Source organism: Chiloscyllium plagiosum, chromosome 34, assembly GCF_004010195.1.
Source record: "Chiloscyllium plagiosum isolate BGI_BamShark_2017 chromosome 34, ASM401019v2, whole genome shotgun sequence".
NCBI lineage: Eukaryota > Metazoa > Chordata > Chondrichthyes > Orectolobiformes > Hemiscylliidae > Chiloscyllium > Chiloscyllium plagiosum.
Genome location: NC_057743.1, coordinates 3773770 through 3788731, shown reverse-complemented (window position 1 = coordinate 3788731; position 14962 = coordinate 3773770). Strand labels below are relative to the sequence as shown.

The 14962-nt window shown below is 42.0% G+C and overlaps 1 protein-coding gene across 2 annotated transcripts in view; it reads right to left on the bottom strand.

Moving 5' to 3' along the window:
- Window positions 1-14962, bottom strand: part of epha8 (eph receptor A8) — a 523624-nt gene that overhangs the window by 54225 nt on the left and 454437 nt on the right. For both annotated transcript variants that reach the window (XM_043675512.1, XM_043675513.1), the window contains exon 14: window positions 7767-7916. In XM_043675512.1, the coding sequence (XP_043531447.1) occupies window positions 7767-7916 (150 nt within the window). The remainder of the gene's footprint in view (window positions 1-7766; window positions 7917-14962) is intronic.

The window sequence follows — 14962 nt, the reverse complement described above, 5'->3', positions numbered from 1 at the left end:
TTCTATATTTGCCCTATTTGCTTCACATACTATGAGGATGCAGCAGAAAAACTGAGCTTCAGGTAACCTAAAGCAACCTTCTGGTAATGTCGCAGAGCTGAGCTGACATGAAAATAGCCCAGTGAAGGCAGAGTTCGAACTTAAGAGCACAGAGGAATAATGAATACATTAAGAAAATCACTAACTTTACTCCTTAGATACTGTAACAATAAGTACAGTGCCTGGTATTTCTAAGATTACCATATATAATGGCATTGATTATAATAGTAAGGTTACATTGGAGTCTGAGCCTGAAGACAGTGCCTGACTTTTTCTTCTCCTCAATGTCTGTCTTGAACAGAAGCTTATTTTATGGTATCAAAGCACACTGTTTGGAATAACAGAGCAGACTCAAGGAACCAGATGGTCTATTCCTGCTCTTAGTCCTTAAGGTCATATCATCCCTTTAGTGATGTAATCACTCCTAGCTCCACTCCAACACAGAACTTAGCCATTTTTGTAGACCTCCTTATTTATAACTCCCAGTTCTGATGAAGAGTCATTGACCTCAAATGTTAACTCTCGTTCTCTTTCCACAGCCATGGCCTGACCTCTTGCTTACATAAGTTCATAAGATATAGGAGCAGAATGAGGCCATTCAGCCCATCGAGTCTGCTCGACCATTCGATCATGGCTGATGTGCTCCTCACCCCCATTTCCTGCCTACTCCCCATAACCCTTCAACCCTTTACCAATTAAAAATCCATCTAACTCCTCCTTAAATTTACTCACTGTCCCAGTATCCACCGGTCTTTGGGGCACTTTGGACAAAAGTACGTGAGGCACTCATCAGGGACATGCTGTTTGTTGTTGATGCTGCAGTTGAAACACACACCCAGCAGGAACTCCAGCCACTGACAGATCGCCTCTCCCAAGCTTGCAAGGCTTTCGGGCTGACTATCAGTCTGAAGAAGATCCTGGGACAGATACAGAGGTACTACCGGTCATCACCACCGATGGCTATGCACTCAATGTCGTCCATCAGTTTACATACTTGGCTCTTCCATCACTGACAACCTCTCCTTGCACACAGAGATCGACAAGTGGATCGGGAAAGCAATCTCAACTCTTGCTCGCTTCACAACTCGAGTGTGGACAAATCCCAAGCTGACAGTGAAGATAAAAACGTCAGTCTACAACGCCTGCGTCATAAGCGCACTGCTGTACGGCAGTGAAACTTGGACTACATATGCCAGACAGGAGATAAGACTGAACACCTGCCACTTGAGGAGTATCCAACCTATCCTGGGCATATCCTGGCAAGACAGAGTGTCTAATGCAGCGGTTCTATTTCACGCTGGCTTTCCCAGCACATACACTCTGCTCAGGCAGCGGAGACTCTGCTGGCTGGGTCACGTCCACCGCATGAAAGACGTCCACATCCCAAAGGACATCCTGTGTGGAGAGCTTACATCCAGGAAGAAGCACACAGGGCATCTCCAACTGCACTACAAGGACATCTACATGAGGGACATGAAGGCGCTTGATATTGTTAGGAAGTTCTGGGAAAGGCTTGCAGCTGACTGCAGGAGATGGAGAAGCACCCTGAACCAACACCTCAAAACAGGGGGAAATAAGCTGACGAGTGCTGCAGCAGATAAGCCGACACCAAGGAAGGAGTGCAGCAGCTCTAGCAGATCAATGACCACATGCAGATGTGACCTCTGCGACTGGGACTGTCATGCTTGGTCTCTTCAGTCACAAGCGACGCTGTTTCAGAGAAGCAGAAAGCCAGAACAATGAGGATGCAACCCATGGTCAGTCTTGACCAAAAGGGGCCTCACTTGAGATAGCGAATTCCTCAGATTCACAACCCTTTGGGAGAAGTAGTTTCTCCCCAACTCTGTTTTTAAATTTGCTGCCCCATTGCTAAGACTATGACATCTTATTCTACAATGCTCCACAGCAGAAACATCCACTCCACATCTATTTTATCCATACCTTTTATTGTCTTGAATACCTCAATTTGATTTCCCATCATTCTTCTAAATTCCAGAGGGTATTGACCTAAACTGTTTAATCACTCCTCACACAACAAACCTCTCATCTCTGGGATCATCCAGTGAACCTCCACGTAGAGTCTCACAATGTTTTGTATAGTTGCAACAATACTTCCTTAACTTTATATTCTATTCCTTTAGCTATAAAAGCCAACATTTCATTTGCTTATTTTATTATCTGTTATATCTGCATGCTAGTTTTCCATGACTCATGAACTAGGACACCCAGATCCCTCTGCATCGAAACACCGAAGAATCTCCCCATTTTTTTGTCCAAAATGCATGACCTCAAACTTATCCTCATTAAACGCTATCTGCCGCATTTTGGCCCACTCTCCTCACCTTATTTCCTCATTCCGTCCCATTTATTTTTGTGTCATGCACAAATTTGGCTCTAGAGCCTTCTATCCCTGTATCTAAGTCATTAATGCAGATTGTAAATATGTGCAGTCTAAGAACTGAACCTTGTGGCACCCCACTAGTTACGTCTTGCCATCCTGAAGAAAACATTTAACTCAACTCTCTGTCTTCTGTCAATCAGCCAGTCATTCATCCGAACTAATAAATTACCCCAATCCCATATGATCTAACCTAGCAAATTAAGGTGACATGTCTTACATTTCTGACTATTATCTCCCCTGCATTCATGCTCTATGGCTTGTTATTGTTGTGTTTACTTCCCATTACAGCATGCAATTTTTCTTTTAGAGACATGCTCATGGTACCATCATCACATCATAACATGGGACCCATTGGCAGAAAGGCCTCACACTCCATCTTACTGAACCCTCTTGTAGCATGACACACTGAGGGAAACAAACTACAGTTTGTAACTGAATTGCTCAGGACTAGCCATGACAGAAGGTTTGGACAGGATGTTGGAAAAACTTATTCACCCAGAGGGTGGTGAGAATCTGGAACTCATTGCCCGGAAGGGTGGCAGAGGGAGAAACCCTCATAGCATTTAAGAAGTGTTTAGATGTGCATGCTATGCCAAGACATACAAGGCTAAGGGGCTAAGTGCTAGAAAATTAGATTGGAATAGTTAGGTAGTTGTTTGCAACTGGCACACGTGATGGACCAAAGGGATTCTTTCTGTGTTGTAGATCCCTATGACTTCATGACATGGCATTGCCTATAACTGTAATATGAGTATATTTACTAGAAGTCATTATAAATATTAATTCAATTTTTCAGTACTACAGTACTCATTGTTAATTCTTATATATTATGAGAGATAATAGAAATAGAATTAGAATTAGACTTAGAATTAGAATCCCTATAGTATGGAAGCAGGCCCTTCCACCCAACAAGTCCACACCAACCCTCCCAAGAGTAACCCAACCAGACCAATTCCCCTACCTTATATTTACTCCTGACTAATGCACCTAACACTATGGACAATTTAACGGTTCGCACTGCTGCCTCATATTGCCAAGGACGAATCAGATACATTAGAGACATTTAAGTGACTCTTGGGTGGACACATCGATGATTATACACTGAAGGGTATGTCAGTTAGTTTGATCTTAGATTCGGATAAAAGGTCAGCACATCATCAGGGATCGAAGTGCCTGTACTGTTCTATGTTCTATGTTCTTCAATCTTCAATAGTTAAGTTATAAGCAGCATCTTAAAGGAAGGAAAAAAAAGGCTGAGAGCTTTATGGAAGAGATTCCAGAATTTAGGAACTCGGTGGCTGAAAATATGGTTACGGGGTCAGACTGATTAAAGTCAGGGTTGCAGAAGAGGAAATGTGCTGAGATCTTAGAAAACTAAAATTGGGATTTGGGTAGAGAAAGCGAAGACCACTGAATGGCTTGAAAACAAAATCAAGATGATCTAGAGTTGAAGAGCTTGTCAAGAGCCACATGTGAACAATGGTTATTTGTTCAATGTATTTGGATGTCAGTCTCAGGTTTGGTGTTTATTGGGGTCAGCCATCTTTCAGTGTGCCAATTACTTAACAAGCTGAAGCCCTAGGCACTTTACACTTAGTCATGTTTTGGCAACACGCTCTGTACTTAACATAAAACTACAAAACAAAAAAGAAGAGAAAACATTGTAATCTAAAAAGAAAATGGACTAAGAAAATGGTATTGATTCATTGCATAGTTCAGACTTTGGACAAAAACATGTACAAGCAATATCTGGACTAAACAGTCTCTGTTAGGTTGTATCTGAATTTAACACATCATTTACAAGTGTCAACGCTTCCACAAGCAGAAAAATCATTAGCCAGAGTATATCATTTCATGGCAATTGACCAGTAAACCAGCTGTGACATGTGACAAAAAAAATCATGCAGCGAATTGTTGCAATCTGAAATTAAGTAAATCTAGAAACATATTGGGAGTAATTCAGAGATGACTCACTCAATTGATATCAGGGTTTTGTGGCTGATCTTACCAGGAGAGATTGGGCCTTTAATTATTGGAGTTTAAAAGAATAAGAGCTGATCTTAATGAAATCTATAAGATCCTATGAGGACTTGAGAGGATGAATGCTACACCTTGAGGGAGAGAGATAGAGGTGAAATGAAATTCTCCCTCAGAATTCTTTTCCCCAGGAGTGTGCAGGCAGGGCCACTGAAATGTTTTTAAGACAAAAGTGGATAGAAACTGTCACTTGAACTGTGGGACAACTGGGCATGTGTGGGACAACTGGGCATGTGTGGGACAACTGGGCATGTGTAGGACAACTAGGCATGTGAGGGGCAACTTGGCAATGAGAATACACATGATTTCAACTGTCTACATTGTTGAGTCATGCACAAGGTCCACACCGCATATGTGGACACAACAGGCACACCATTGAAATGGTAGGGAGCTAGCAAGGGTGAGAGAACAGACAGGGCTTGTGGGAGGTGGGATGGAGAGATTATATGGGGCTGGAGGTGAAGAGAGAATGGCTGCAGGGGAAAAGAGATCACATGGGGTTGGGAGGGGTGGGGGCATGGTAAGAGAGAGTACATGGGGCTGGTAAAACAGAGAGAACAGACAAGGCTGGAGATAGAATGCCTGGAGCAGACTTGGTGAGTGTTGGCAGTGGTGTTGGTATTGGTGGTGATGGTGTTGGTCAGGGGGTGGGGATTGATGTTGTGGGGGAAGAGATCCGATCTCCACTTTCCCAGCCTGACTTGTCTGGATGTGGAAATGTGGAAAGTATTTGCGTGCACTCAAAGGTGATGAAATTACTCTTTGCCAAAAAGCAAAATGGGTGATTGCCAACTGGCAGCTGACTTTACATAATGTCCAAATCTCGACGGAAATGAAAGGAAAGCCAGCCACAGTGTGGAGTGGGATGCTGTTGTCTGTTTGGTATTACTGGCAAAGACGAAGAAAACTATTCCAAAAACAACACTAAGTAAAAATGATCAATTTTATTTGATCTTTCAGGGGATATGGGCATTGCTGCCAAGGCTACTATTTATTGTCTGTCCAAAGTTGTTCATGAGAAGGTGACAACAAACATACTCTTGAGCTGATGCTCAAGTAATGTGGTTGAATAGTGTTGTTTGATATGGATTTTCACTACCCTAACGGCACAGCAATATATTTCCAAGACAGAATGCTGAGTGGCTTGGAGGGGAACTTACATGTGTTCCCATGTATTAGTTGCTTTAGTCTTTCAAGTGATAGGAATTGCGGGTTTGGAAGATGCTGTTGGAGGAGCGAAGGTGAATTTCTGCAGTGCATCTTGTAGATAGCATTATGCACACTGTCACTGTGTGTCGAAGGAAGAGGAAGTGAATGCTTGGGGATGAGCTATTATTCAAGCATGTAACTTTGTCCTGAATAGTGTCAAATAATATTTGTACTCAGGTTCATTGATGAGGATGAGGTCAAGTAGATTTTCTTTCTTGCTGGTTCCCTCACCTTGCCTCAAACCCAGTCTGGTACATTTCAGCTCAGGACTTGGACAGCTTGGTCAGTAGTGATATTATTGAGCTACTCTTGCTGATGGCCAATGACGACCCCCATCACAATGCATTCTACTTGTGACCCTCAATGTCTCTTCCAAGTGTTCAATATGGAGGCAAACCACTTCATTGGATACCATTGTGCCACTAACTCTATTAGAACTATCCTGACACTGAAACATGGCATACCCAAAGATGGTGATGGACATGCCTTGGCTACATGACCATGCTGGATGTTGGCTTGACTAGTCTGTGGAACAGTACTCCCGATGTTAGTGAGAAAGGCTTGGTGGTACTGAATGGTCAGGATGTGCCTTTGTCATGTCCCAATATGATGACTGGGTTGCTGTTGTCTAGCTCACCCAATTTTATTTTGGATTTTTGTGGGTAAAAGTGAGGAGCTCACAACAGGGCAGTTCCTTTGTTTTGAGAGTTGAATCACATGTATATTACAATGGGGAAAACCAGCTGTTTTCTTTCTCTAATGAGTAAGCACCAGGCAGCGTATTGAACACATCAGGGAAACAAAATTCTATTCCAGATTTTTTTTTGTAAAACTGCATTAAAATTCACAAAAGAACAGTCATGTTGAAATGCCTTGTGACATTATCCAGTGGCACAGAGCCAGCTGTTAGTCTCTGGCCTCGCTTTAGAATGTGGTTAGGAAGCAGCTTGTTTTGTGTCTTTCATCAACACAAAGACCAGTAGAAAACAGCTGATTCACTGGAGCAACAGCTGCTGTCATTGGAGAAGTAGCATGATTCCTGCATTCTCCTAGCATCTCAATAACAGTCACTCTGGTACCTGAGCTCCAGACAGTCATGTCTCCTGAAGCCTTCAACAGGCCACTGCGACTGGGTGACACTAACCACAGGCAAAGCTGCCGACACATGTGTGTGTGCTTGCATACATGTGTGCGTGTGTGCGTGTGTGTGTGAGAGACAGCAAGAGAAGAGAGAGAGAGACTGTGTCTGTGCACATGTGAGGGAGAGGATGTGTGTTTGTGTTTGAGTGAGTGTAATCATGTGTTTGTATGAGAATGAGAGTGTGTTTGTGTGAGAGTGACTGTGTTTCTGTGAGAGTGAATGTGTTTGTGCTTGGATCAATGTCTATGCAAGTGTGTATTAGAAGTCTGTGTGTGTTTGTGTCTCTGCATGTTTGTGTCTGCACGAAAGTGTGTTCATCTTCCTGGGTGTGTGGGTGACTTGGTGAGCGTTTGTATTTGAGTAGTGTGAACAGTGTGAATGTGTGTGCCTGTGTATTTGCATGTGCATGTCTGTGCACATCTGTGTCTGCTCAAGTGTGCACATTTGCATGAGTGTGTATTTGGATGTGTGTGTGTCTCTTTGTGCACACACAGATGTTTGCATATTTGTCTCTGTGTATTGATGAGGGTATCTGTACACGTGTGCGTATCCATGTTTGTGAGAGTGTGTCAGGGTGTCTGCGCAAATGTGCATGCATGTGTGTGTGCATGTGTGTGTTTTATCTCTGAGGGAGTGCCTGAATGAACAAGTATATTTGTATGTTAGTATCTATGTGGAATGTATGCAGACAATTTATAATTTGGCAAAATACTATTCGCTGTTACTTTCAACTATATCCCTGCTACTTTGAACTATTTACTGACAATTAAATAAAAATCAAAAATAATTAAATGATTATAGTGATGATTTCACACAGGGATGAATCTACACAGTAACAACTATTTCAGGGTTCAAGAGGTAATCAAGGTGCTGTTGTGAAACAGCAGTATACACCATCAATATATTCATCAGAGACGTGAAGGGGAATATAATACTTACATCTCGGTTTGTCATATTCCAATATGGTCTTTCTCCATACGATGTCACCTCCCACATCACAACTCCGTAACTCCAGACGTCACTGGCCGAGGAGAACTTGCGGTAAGCAATGGCCTCAGGAGCCGTCCAGCGGATTGGGATCTTTCCTCCCTGGACAAAAACATTAACTTTTAGGGCAGGTATGCAAATTCCCTATTTCACTCACAGTCTCTGTATTAATACAGGTATTCTATATCTAAAGAGACATCAACAACTTTCAAGGCCTTGGAAACCATTCAATATCAATATCTGGGAAAGACACATTTACAGGATTCTGGGAAATGAGCATGGGATTGACTTTCATGAATAGCTCAAGAGCCAGTAGAAACATGACAGACTTAATGGCCTCCTTCTATGATGTTGTGAATATTATCCAGAATATTATCCACAAACTGCACACTTACAGACCAATTTACAGATGTTACTGTGAGCCGCTAACCCGCAAGGGGGTGAGATAATCATTTGCGATGATGTCAGCATGCCTGACACCCACCAAAGTCCTGGAGCAGAATTGTTTCAGTGGAATTCCTGCCTACTCTGGTCAGACCTGTAGGAGATTGGGGAAGTCTATGCTGCAGGATTTAGGTACAGTAGTATGGTGTAGCCCACTATTTCAAGGGCAGTTGAAGGATAAATTAACAATTAGAAGTGTAATCAATCAACTCCTGATCAGCAGCACCCCCTGGTATCAAGACTTTGATCTTAAATCTACTCTATGCTCTGTAGTGATGGAGTATGCTACCATTTCTCAGTGAAGGCTAACTGTACCTCTCCTTCAGTTTGTACAGTTGCTCAGGGACTTGGATCTTCTTGGGCTGTATGAATCAATGATGCATTCCATGGAACTTTGGAATATACAGTTAAATGAGAAAAATAAACAGAGTAATAGAAGTACAGGATGTTAAAGATTATGCCAAGTCTTTGTAATATATTGGTCTGACCACATCTGGGAAACATAAGACAGTTGAAAGGGATAATACTATGGTTTGTTTTACCATTGTACTCGTGGCTCATACTTCTGCACATTGGATAGATGGCACCATTGTCACTCCTGGTAAGTTATGGCCTGCAATGTTACCTGGTCTGAAGTGTTTTAGTCATGAAGAGAGACTGAAGAGATTGGGAGAGTTTATCATTGAGCAATGTGACTAAATGGGAACCTGACTTCAATGTACAAAGTTTATGAGGAGAATAGATGGGAAAAAAGTTTTCTATTTCGTAAAAGGGGCAATAATCAGGGGGCTAGATCATTTAAAAGGGATGTAAGGAAGACTTTTATTTTACTAAGAGGTTGGTGGCTCTCTGGAACTCACTGCCTGAAGAGATGGTATGGTTGGAATCATCACAACAATTAACAAGTACTTAAATGAACCCTTGAAACCCATAACAAACAAGTCAACAGGTCACATGCCAGAAAATAAGGTAGATGGTGGACAGGCACTTGATGGCTAGCAAAGGCATAATGAGCCAAGGGGCCTCTTTCTTACCATAACACTTGGTGATTTAATGGTTTTCCCATACTCATGAGTGACAGTGATAGTGGTTTCCATAAACTCAGTTATTTACAGTATTGTATAGAATCCTGTTCACTGTTATTATATCTCTCACCAGTACAGGCTATTCTGGCCTTTTATCACATTCTCATATACACAACTGCTGACATCACTGTTAAAACATGATACACATCACCATCTCAATATCATATCCATCCTCATCATAATACAATGGCGTATCTCTCAACCTCAGTATATCCCACAATACATACTGGCCAATCCAGCACTTTGAATTAGCAAGTCACAGAGTCATAGAGTTGTATAGCATGGAAACAGGCCCTTCACTCCAAATCATCCATGCCGACCAGATATCCTAATCTAATGTAATCCTATTCGCTAACACTTGGCCTATATCCCTCTAAATCATTCCTATTCATATACCCATCCAGATGCCTTTTAAATGTTGTAATTGTACCAGCATCCACCACTTCCTCTGGCAGCTCATTCTATATGCGCACCACCCCCTGCATGAAAACGTTGCTCCTTAGCTCCCTTTTAAATTTTTCCCCTCTCACCCTAAATCTATGCTCTCTAGTTCTGGAAAGGGAAGCGCTCATTTGCACACAAGAAGCCCCCACATTTAGCAATGTGATAATGAGCAGCTGATCTGCTTTTGTGACTGTGTTCGAGGGATAAACATTGTCCAGGACACCAGGAATCAGTTCCCTGTTCTTCTCTGCATAGTGTCATGGAATTTTTTACATCCATCTGAGAGGACAAATTGGATTCAAACCCGCAATTTTCTGACTCAGTGACACTGTGTTAGTTGCAGCTAACCCCTTCAGGTGAAGTAGCCAAAACAGAGGTACGTATACATTCAAAATACAGTGAGGTCAGAGCTGGGAGGAATGAGTTCATATGAGTTCATCATTTTTAATGTTGATTTATCTCACGCTTTTATGACATTTAAGATGGATATTCTGCATTTGATAATGTTCCCAAGAATGTTAAGGTGGGCGCAAAAAAAATTACATTCACAACCACATCATTGAGAACACTTGTAAATTGGGTTATCTTTCACTGAGAGTCATTTTAATAAAAAAAATTAAATCAGGTGGGAGGTTTATGATACTGTAATTTCAAAAGAAAGAATAAAAACACAATTCAGGTAACCCTCCTTAAATGTTACGTCTCATTGCCTCAGACTTCATTATTGAAACTCTCTCCTGCTTCTTTATACATGACATTCCATTCACAGACTCTCGGCAATAAATCTTATAGGTGTTTGAGATTTATTGACCAAATCGCAAATGGTTGTTTTCTCATGATTTTCAGTTCCAGGTAAGATTTATCTGAGGATTGAAGGATTTAGTTTTACAAAGACAGGAAGAACCCGTACAGTCGTTTTACTATAATGCACATTTTGTTAACATAATTTCACTATAACACAACTGACGAATTGGGGACATTGTTTCTTAAGCATGAAGGTTTAAAGTGTATATTGACTATAACGTGATTCCAGCCCCATTAGTTTAAACAGTGTTGCTATTATATGATTTTCTTATAACACGGGATTGCATGAGAACTGAACCTTACTGTGTTACAGCAGAACTGACCGTATTCATATAACAACTTTCATGTGAGTTAAACATAGGCAATAAATCATTTTAAACTGTTTAAAATCAGAAATTGCTAGAAGGACACTTCAGAACTTCAAGAAGGGTCAATGGACCCAAAATATTATCACTACTTTCTCTCCACAGATGATGTCAAACCTGCTAAATTTTCCAACAATTTTTGATTTTGTTAGTGATTTCCACCATCTGCAATTCTTTGTTTTTGTTAAGTTTGAATTATTATACTTTGGCCAAGCAGCAATAGCAAAGGCTCACAAACAGCAATTAGATAAATTACTAATTAATTAATGTTACTGATGTTGATTTAAGGATAAGTGTTGGCCAAGATATCAGGAAAATTGTACTGTTATGCAATCTTGAACAAGCAAACTTTGGTTAAACATCTCATTTGAAAGGAGGCAGGTCCAATAATGCAGCTCTCCCTCAGTGCTATCCAAAAGAGTCAGTCTCAAGTTGAGGTTTGAACTCATAATGTGAAAGCTCAAGAGAAAAAGTGCTTTCACAGAACTGAGATTGCTATCTAACAGAGGTTTCAGTATCAGGACATTCAAGAGTACAACCAAGCAAGACACTATAAGAATACATTCATTTGGATCTTATGGAGGGTTAGGGTTAAGTCCTTGCCTGTTTCCGCCCCCACCTACAAAGATATGCTGGTTAGTCAGAGAATGGCAACTCTTTTGAACAATGATGCCACTGAGGTAGTGGTGGTTGCTATTGGAACGACACATTGCTGGAGGCCCAAGACGGGGGCACAACAGATGGGCCACAGGTAATAGTGGGAGGGCTTTCGTGAGCAGGGGTCACAGGCAGAGCAGTACAGAGGGTGTGTCAGCAGTCAGCACAAAAGTTAAAGGTATAATGCTCTTATATTAGAATCATAGAACACCTGTAGTACGGAAAGTGGCCATTCAGCCCATAGAGTCTTCACCAACCTTGAAAAGAGCATTCCACCCAGACTAACCCATCCCGATAGCCCTACATTTACCATGGCTAATCCATCTAGCCTGCAAATCCCTGGATTCTTGGGGTCAATTTAGCATGGCCAATCCACCTAACCTGCACATCTTTATACTGTGAGAAGCAACTGGAGCAACCGAAGGAAACTCATGCAGATGTGGGAAGAACGTGCAAACTCCACACGTACAATCACCCAAAGCTAGTTTTGAATCCAGTTCCCTGGTGCTGTGAGGCAACAGTTCTCACCACTATGCCGCTTTCCAATACTTCACCCCTCAATCATGTACCCTCATGGGAGACTGGTACAAAAGGTGAAGTCACTTGGTATCGGGGTGAGCTGGCAAGATGAATACAGAGCTGTCTCAGTTGTAGGAGAAAGAGGGTAGTGGTAGAAGGATACTCTTCAGAATGGAAGGTTGTGACTTGTGGTGTTCCACAGAGATCAGTGCTGGGACCTCTGCTCTTTGTGGTCTACATAAATGATTTGGAGGAAAACATAGCTAGCCTAGTTAGTAAATTTGTGGACGATACAAAAATTGGTGGAGCTGTGGTATATGAGGAGGATAATTACAGGATACAGCAGGATATAGATCAATTGTAGACATGGACAGGAAAATGGGAGATGGAACTTAATCCAGATGAATGTGCAATGATGCTTTAGGAAGGTTAAGTACAGGTGGAAATTCTACAGAAAATGGCAGAACTATTGGGAGTATTGATATACAGAGACGTCTGGGTGTGAAGGTCCACAGATCTGAAGGTGGCAGTGCAGGTAGGTAAGGTAGTAAAAAAGCCCCTTGCATGTTTGCCTTCATTGGTAGGAACATTGAGTGTAAGGTAGACAAGTTATGCTGTAGCTTTATAGAATTTTAATTTGGCCGCACTTGGAATATTGCATTCAGTTCTGATCAGCATACTATCAGAAGGATGTGGATGCTTTGGAGAGGGTACAGAAAAGGCTTACCAGGATTTTGCCTTGTATGGAGTATTTTAGCTACAAAGGAAGGTTGGATAGATTGGGTTTGTTTTCACTGGATTGCAGGAGGTTGAGCGGCGACCTGATAGAAGTTTATAAGACTGCAAATGGCACAGATGGAGCGGAAAATATGAGGCTTTTTCCTGGGGTGTAGAGCAATTACTAGGGAATATAGGTTCAAAGTGCGGCGGTTTAAAACAGATGTGCACGGCAACATTTTTCACATAAAGGGTGGTGACTGCCTAGAATGCACTACCAGAGGAAGTGGTGAAAGTAGACACAATAGCAGCATTCAAGAAACACCTGGGTGAATACATGAATAGGAGAAAGTGAGGACTGCAGATGCTGGGAAATTGCGGTCTTTGAAGAAGGAGGCCATCTGGGTTGTTCGGTATTAGAACTGGTCCTCCTGGGAGCAGATGCAGCGGAGACGAAGGAATTGGGAATATGGGATGGTGTTTTTACAGGGACAGGGTGGGAGGAGGTGTCGTCATCTTCTGCCTAGGAACCCTCCAACCACAAGGGATGAACTCAGATTTCTCCAGTTTCCTCATTTCCCCTCCCCCCACCTCGTCTCAGTCCCAACCCTCGAACTCAGCACCACCTTCCTAACCTGCAATCTTCTTCCTGATCTCTCCGCCCCCACCCCCACTCTGGCTTATGACCCTCACCTTAACCTCCTTCCACCTATTGCATTTCCAACGCCCCTTCCCCAAGTCCCTCCTCTCTACCTTTTATCTTAGCCTGCTTGGCACACCCTCCTCATTCCTGAAGCAGGGCTCATGCCCGAAACGTCAACTCTCCTGCTCCTCGGATGCTGCCTGACCTGCTGCGCTTTTCCAGCAACACATTTTCAGCTCTGAATACATGAATAGGAAAGGAACAGAGGGATACGGATCCTGTAAGTGAAAGCGGTTTTAGTATGGAAGGGCAAAATGTGTCAGTACAGTCTTAGAGGGCAGAAGGGTGTGTTCCTGTGTTGTAATGTTCTTTGTACCCAGGACTTTTGTATGAGGCAATTCTGCCTGCCCAGAAGAGCACAAGCAGGATCCACAATTTTACCTGACAAGTGTGCCACTTTTCGACAGGACCATCGACTGTCCATTTGTGATTGTTTTCTTGTCAACAGAAAGAAACTAGTTCACGTAATGCTCCTTTTGACTTTCCAACAAAAGGAAGCAGTATTTGAGGAGAGTTAGAAGTTTTAAAAGTGCATTGCACCTTTCATCATGTGAAATTTTGCTATATGAACTGCTTCCTTTCTGTGTTCAGCATTCCTCCTAAATTAATTACCAATAATTTATGGTCCACAAGGATCCGAATTCTTAAAGCTATCTCTGCAACATTTCACAACTTTATTTTTTACTATATACCATTCTAGATTTTAAATCTCTGATCATAACATCTTCACTCTTTACTGGACATCATTGTAGTGAATTGCATTATGCCAATATAGTTTCTACACTGGGTATGTTTAAGTCAATGCTGTCACAGGGAATTGCATGCACATATGCAGGATTAGTTTTGTTAGAATGTGAAGCAGGCTTCAGAGGGTGTTGCGAGAGGTAGTGAGTGTGGGTGCAGTATACAAAGTGAATTGCACTTGTGATCAGTCTTTCTTATGTGCAGAACTTCGCTGGCCTCCTCTCATTTATCTCTCCACCCTTCAGGCACTCTGCCTGTATTCCTGATGAAGGGCTTTTGCCCAAAACGTCGCTTTTACTGCTCCTCGGATGCTGCCTGAACTGCTGTGCTTTTCCAGCACCACTAATCCCGAAGCTGTCCAACAATAGCCAGTCTGTTGGCTCCAACGTTCTGTACCCATGCTAAGTTAGGAAGCAGAGATGGGACTGTCAGACCAAGAAAAAGGTTAAGATGTACAGATCCTTATGAATGACTGACCAGACTCCAGCTCAACTGTTATCACTTTTTATGCCAGCAATTGTACACTTAAGTTCCATATGGTGATCTTTAATGATGTTGTCTGTTGGAAAATTCACCATTTCTTTCATAGCAATGCATATTTTAATTCCATTCAGATATATATTTTTCACAGCATTTCTTTTGACTTAAAATAAAATAAAAATGGAA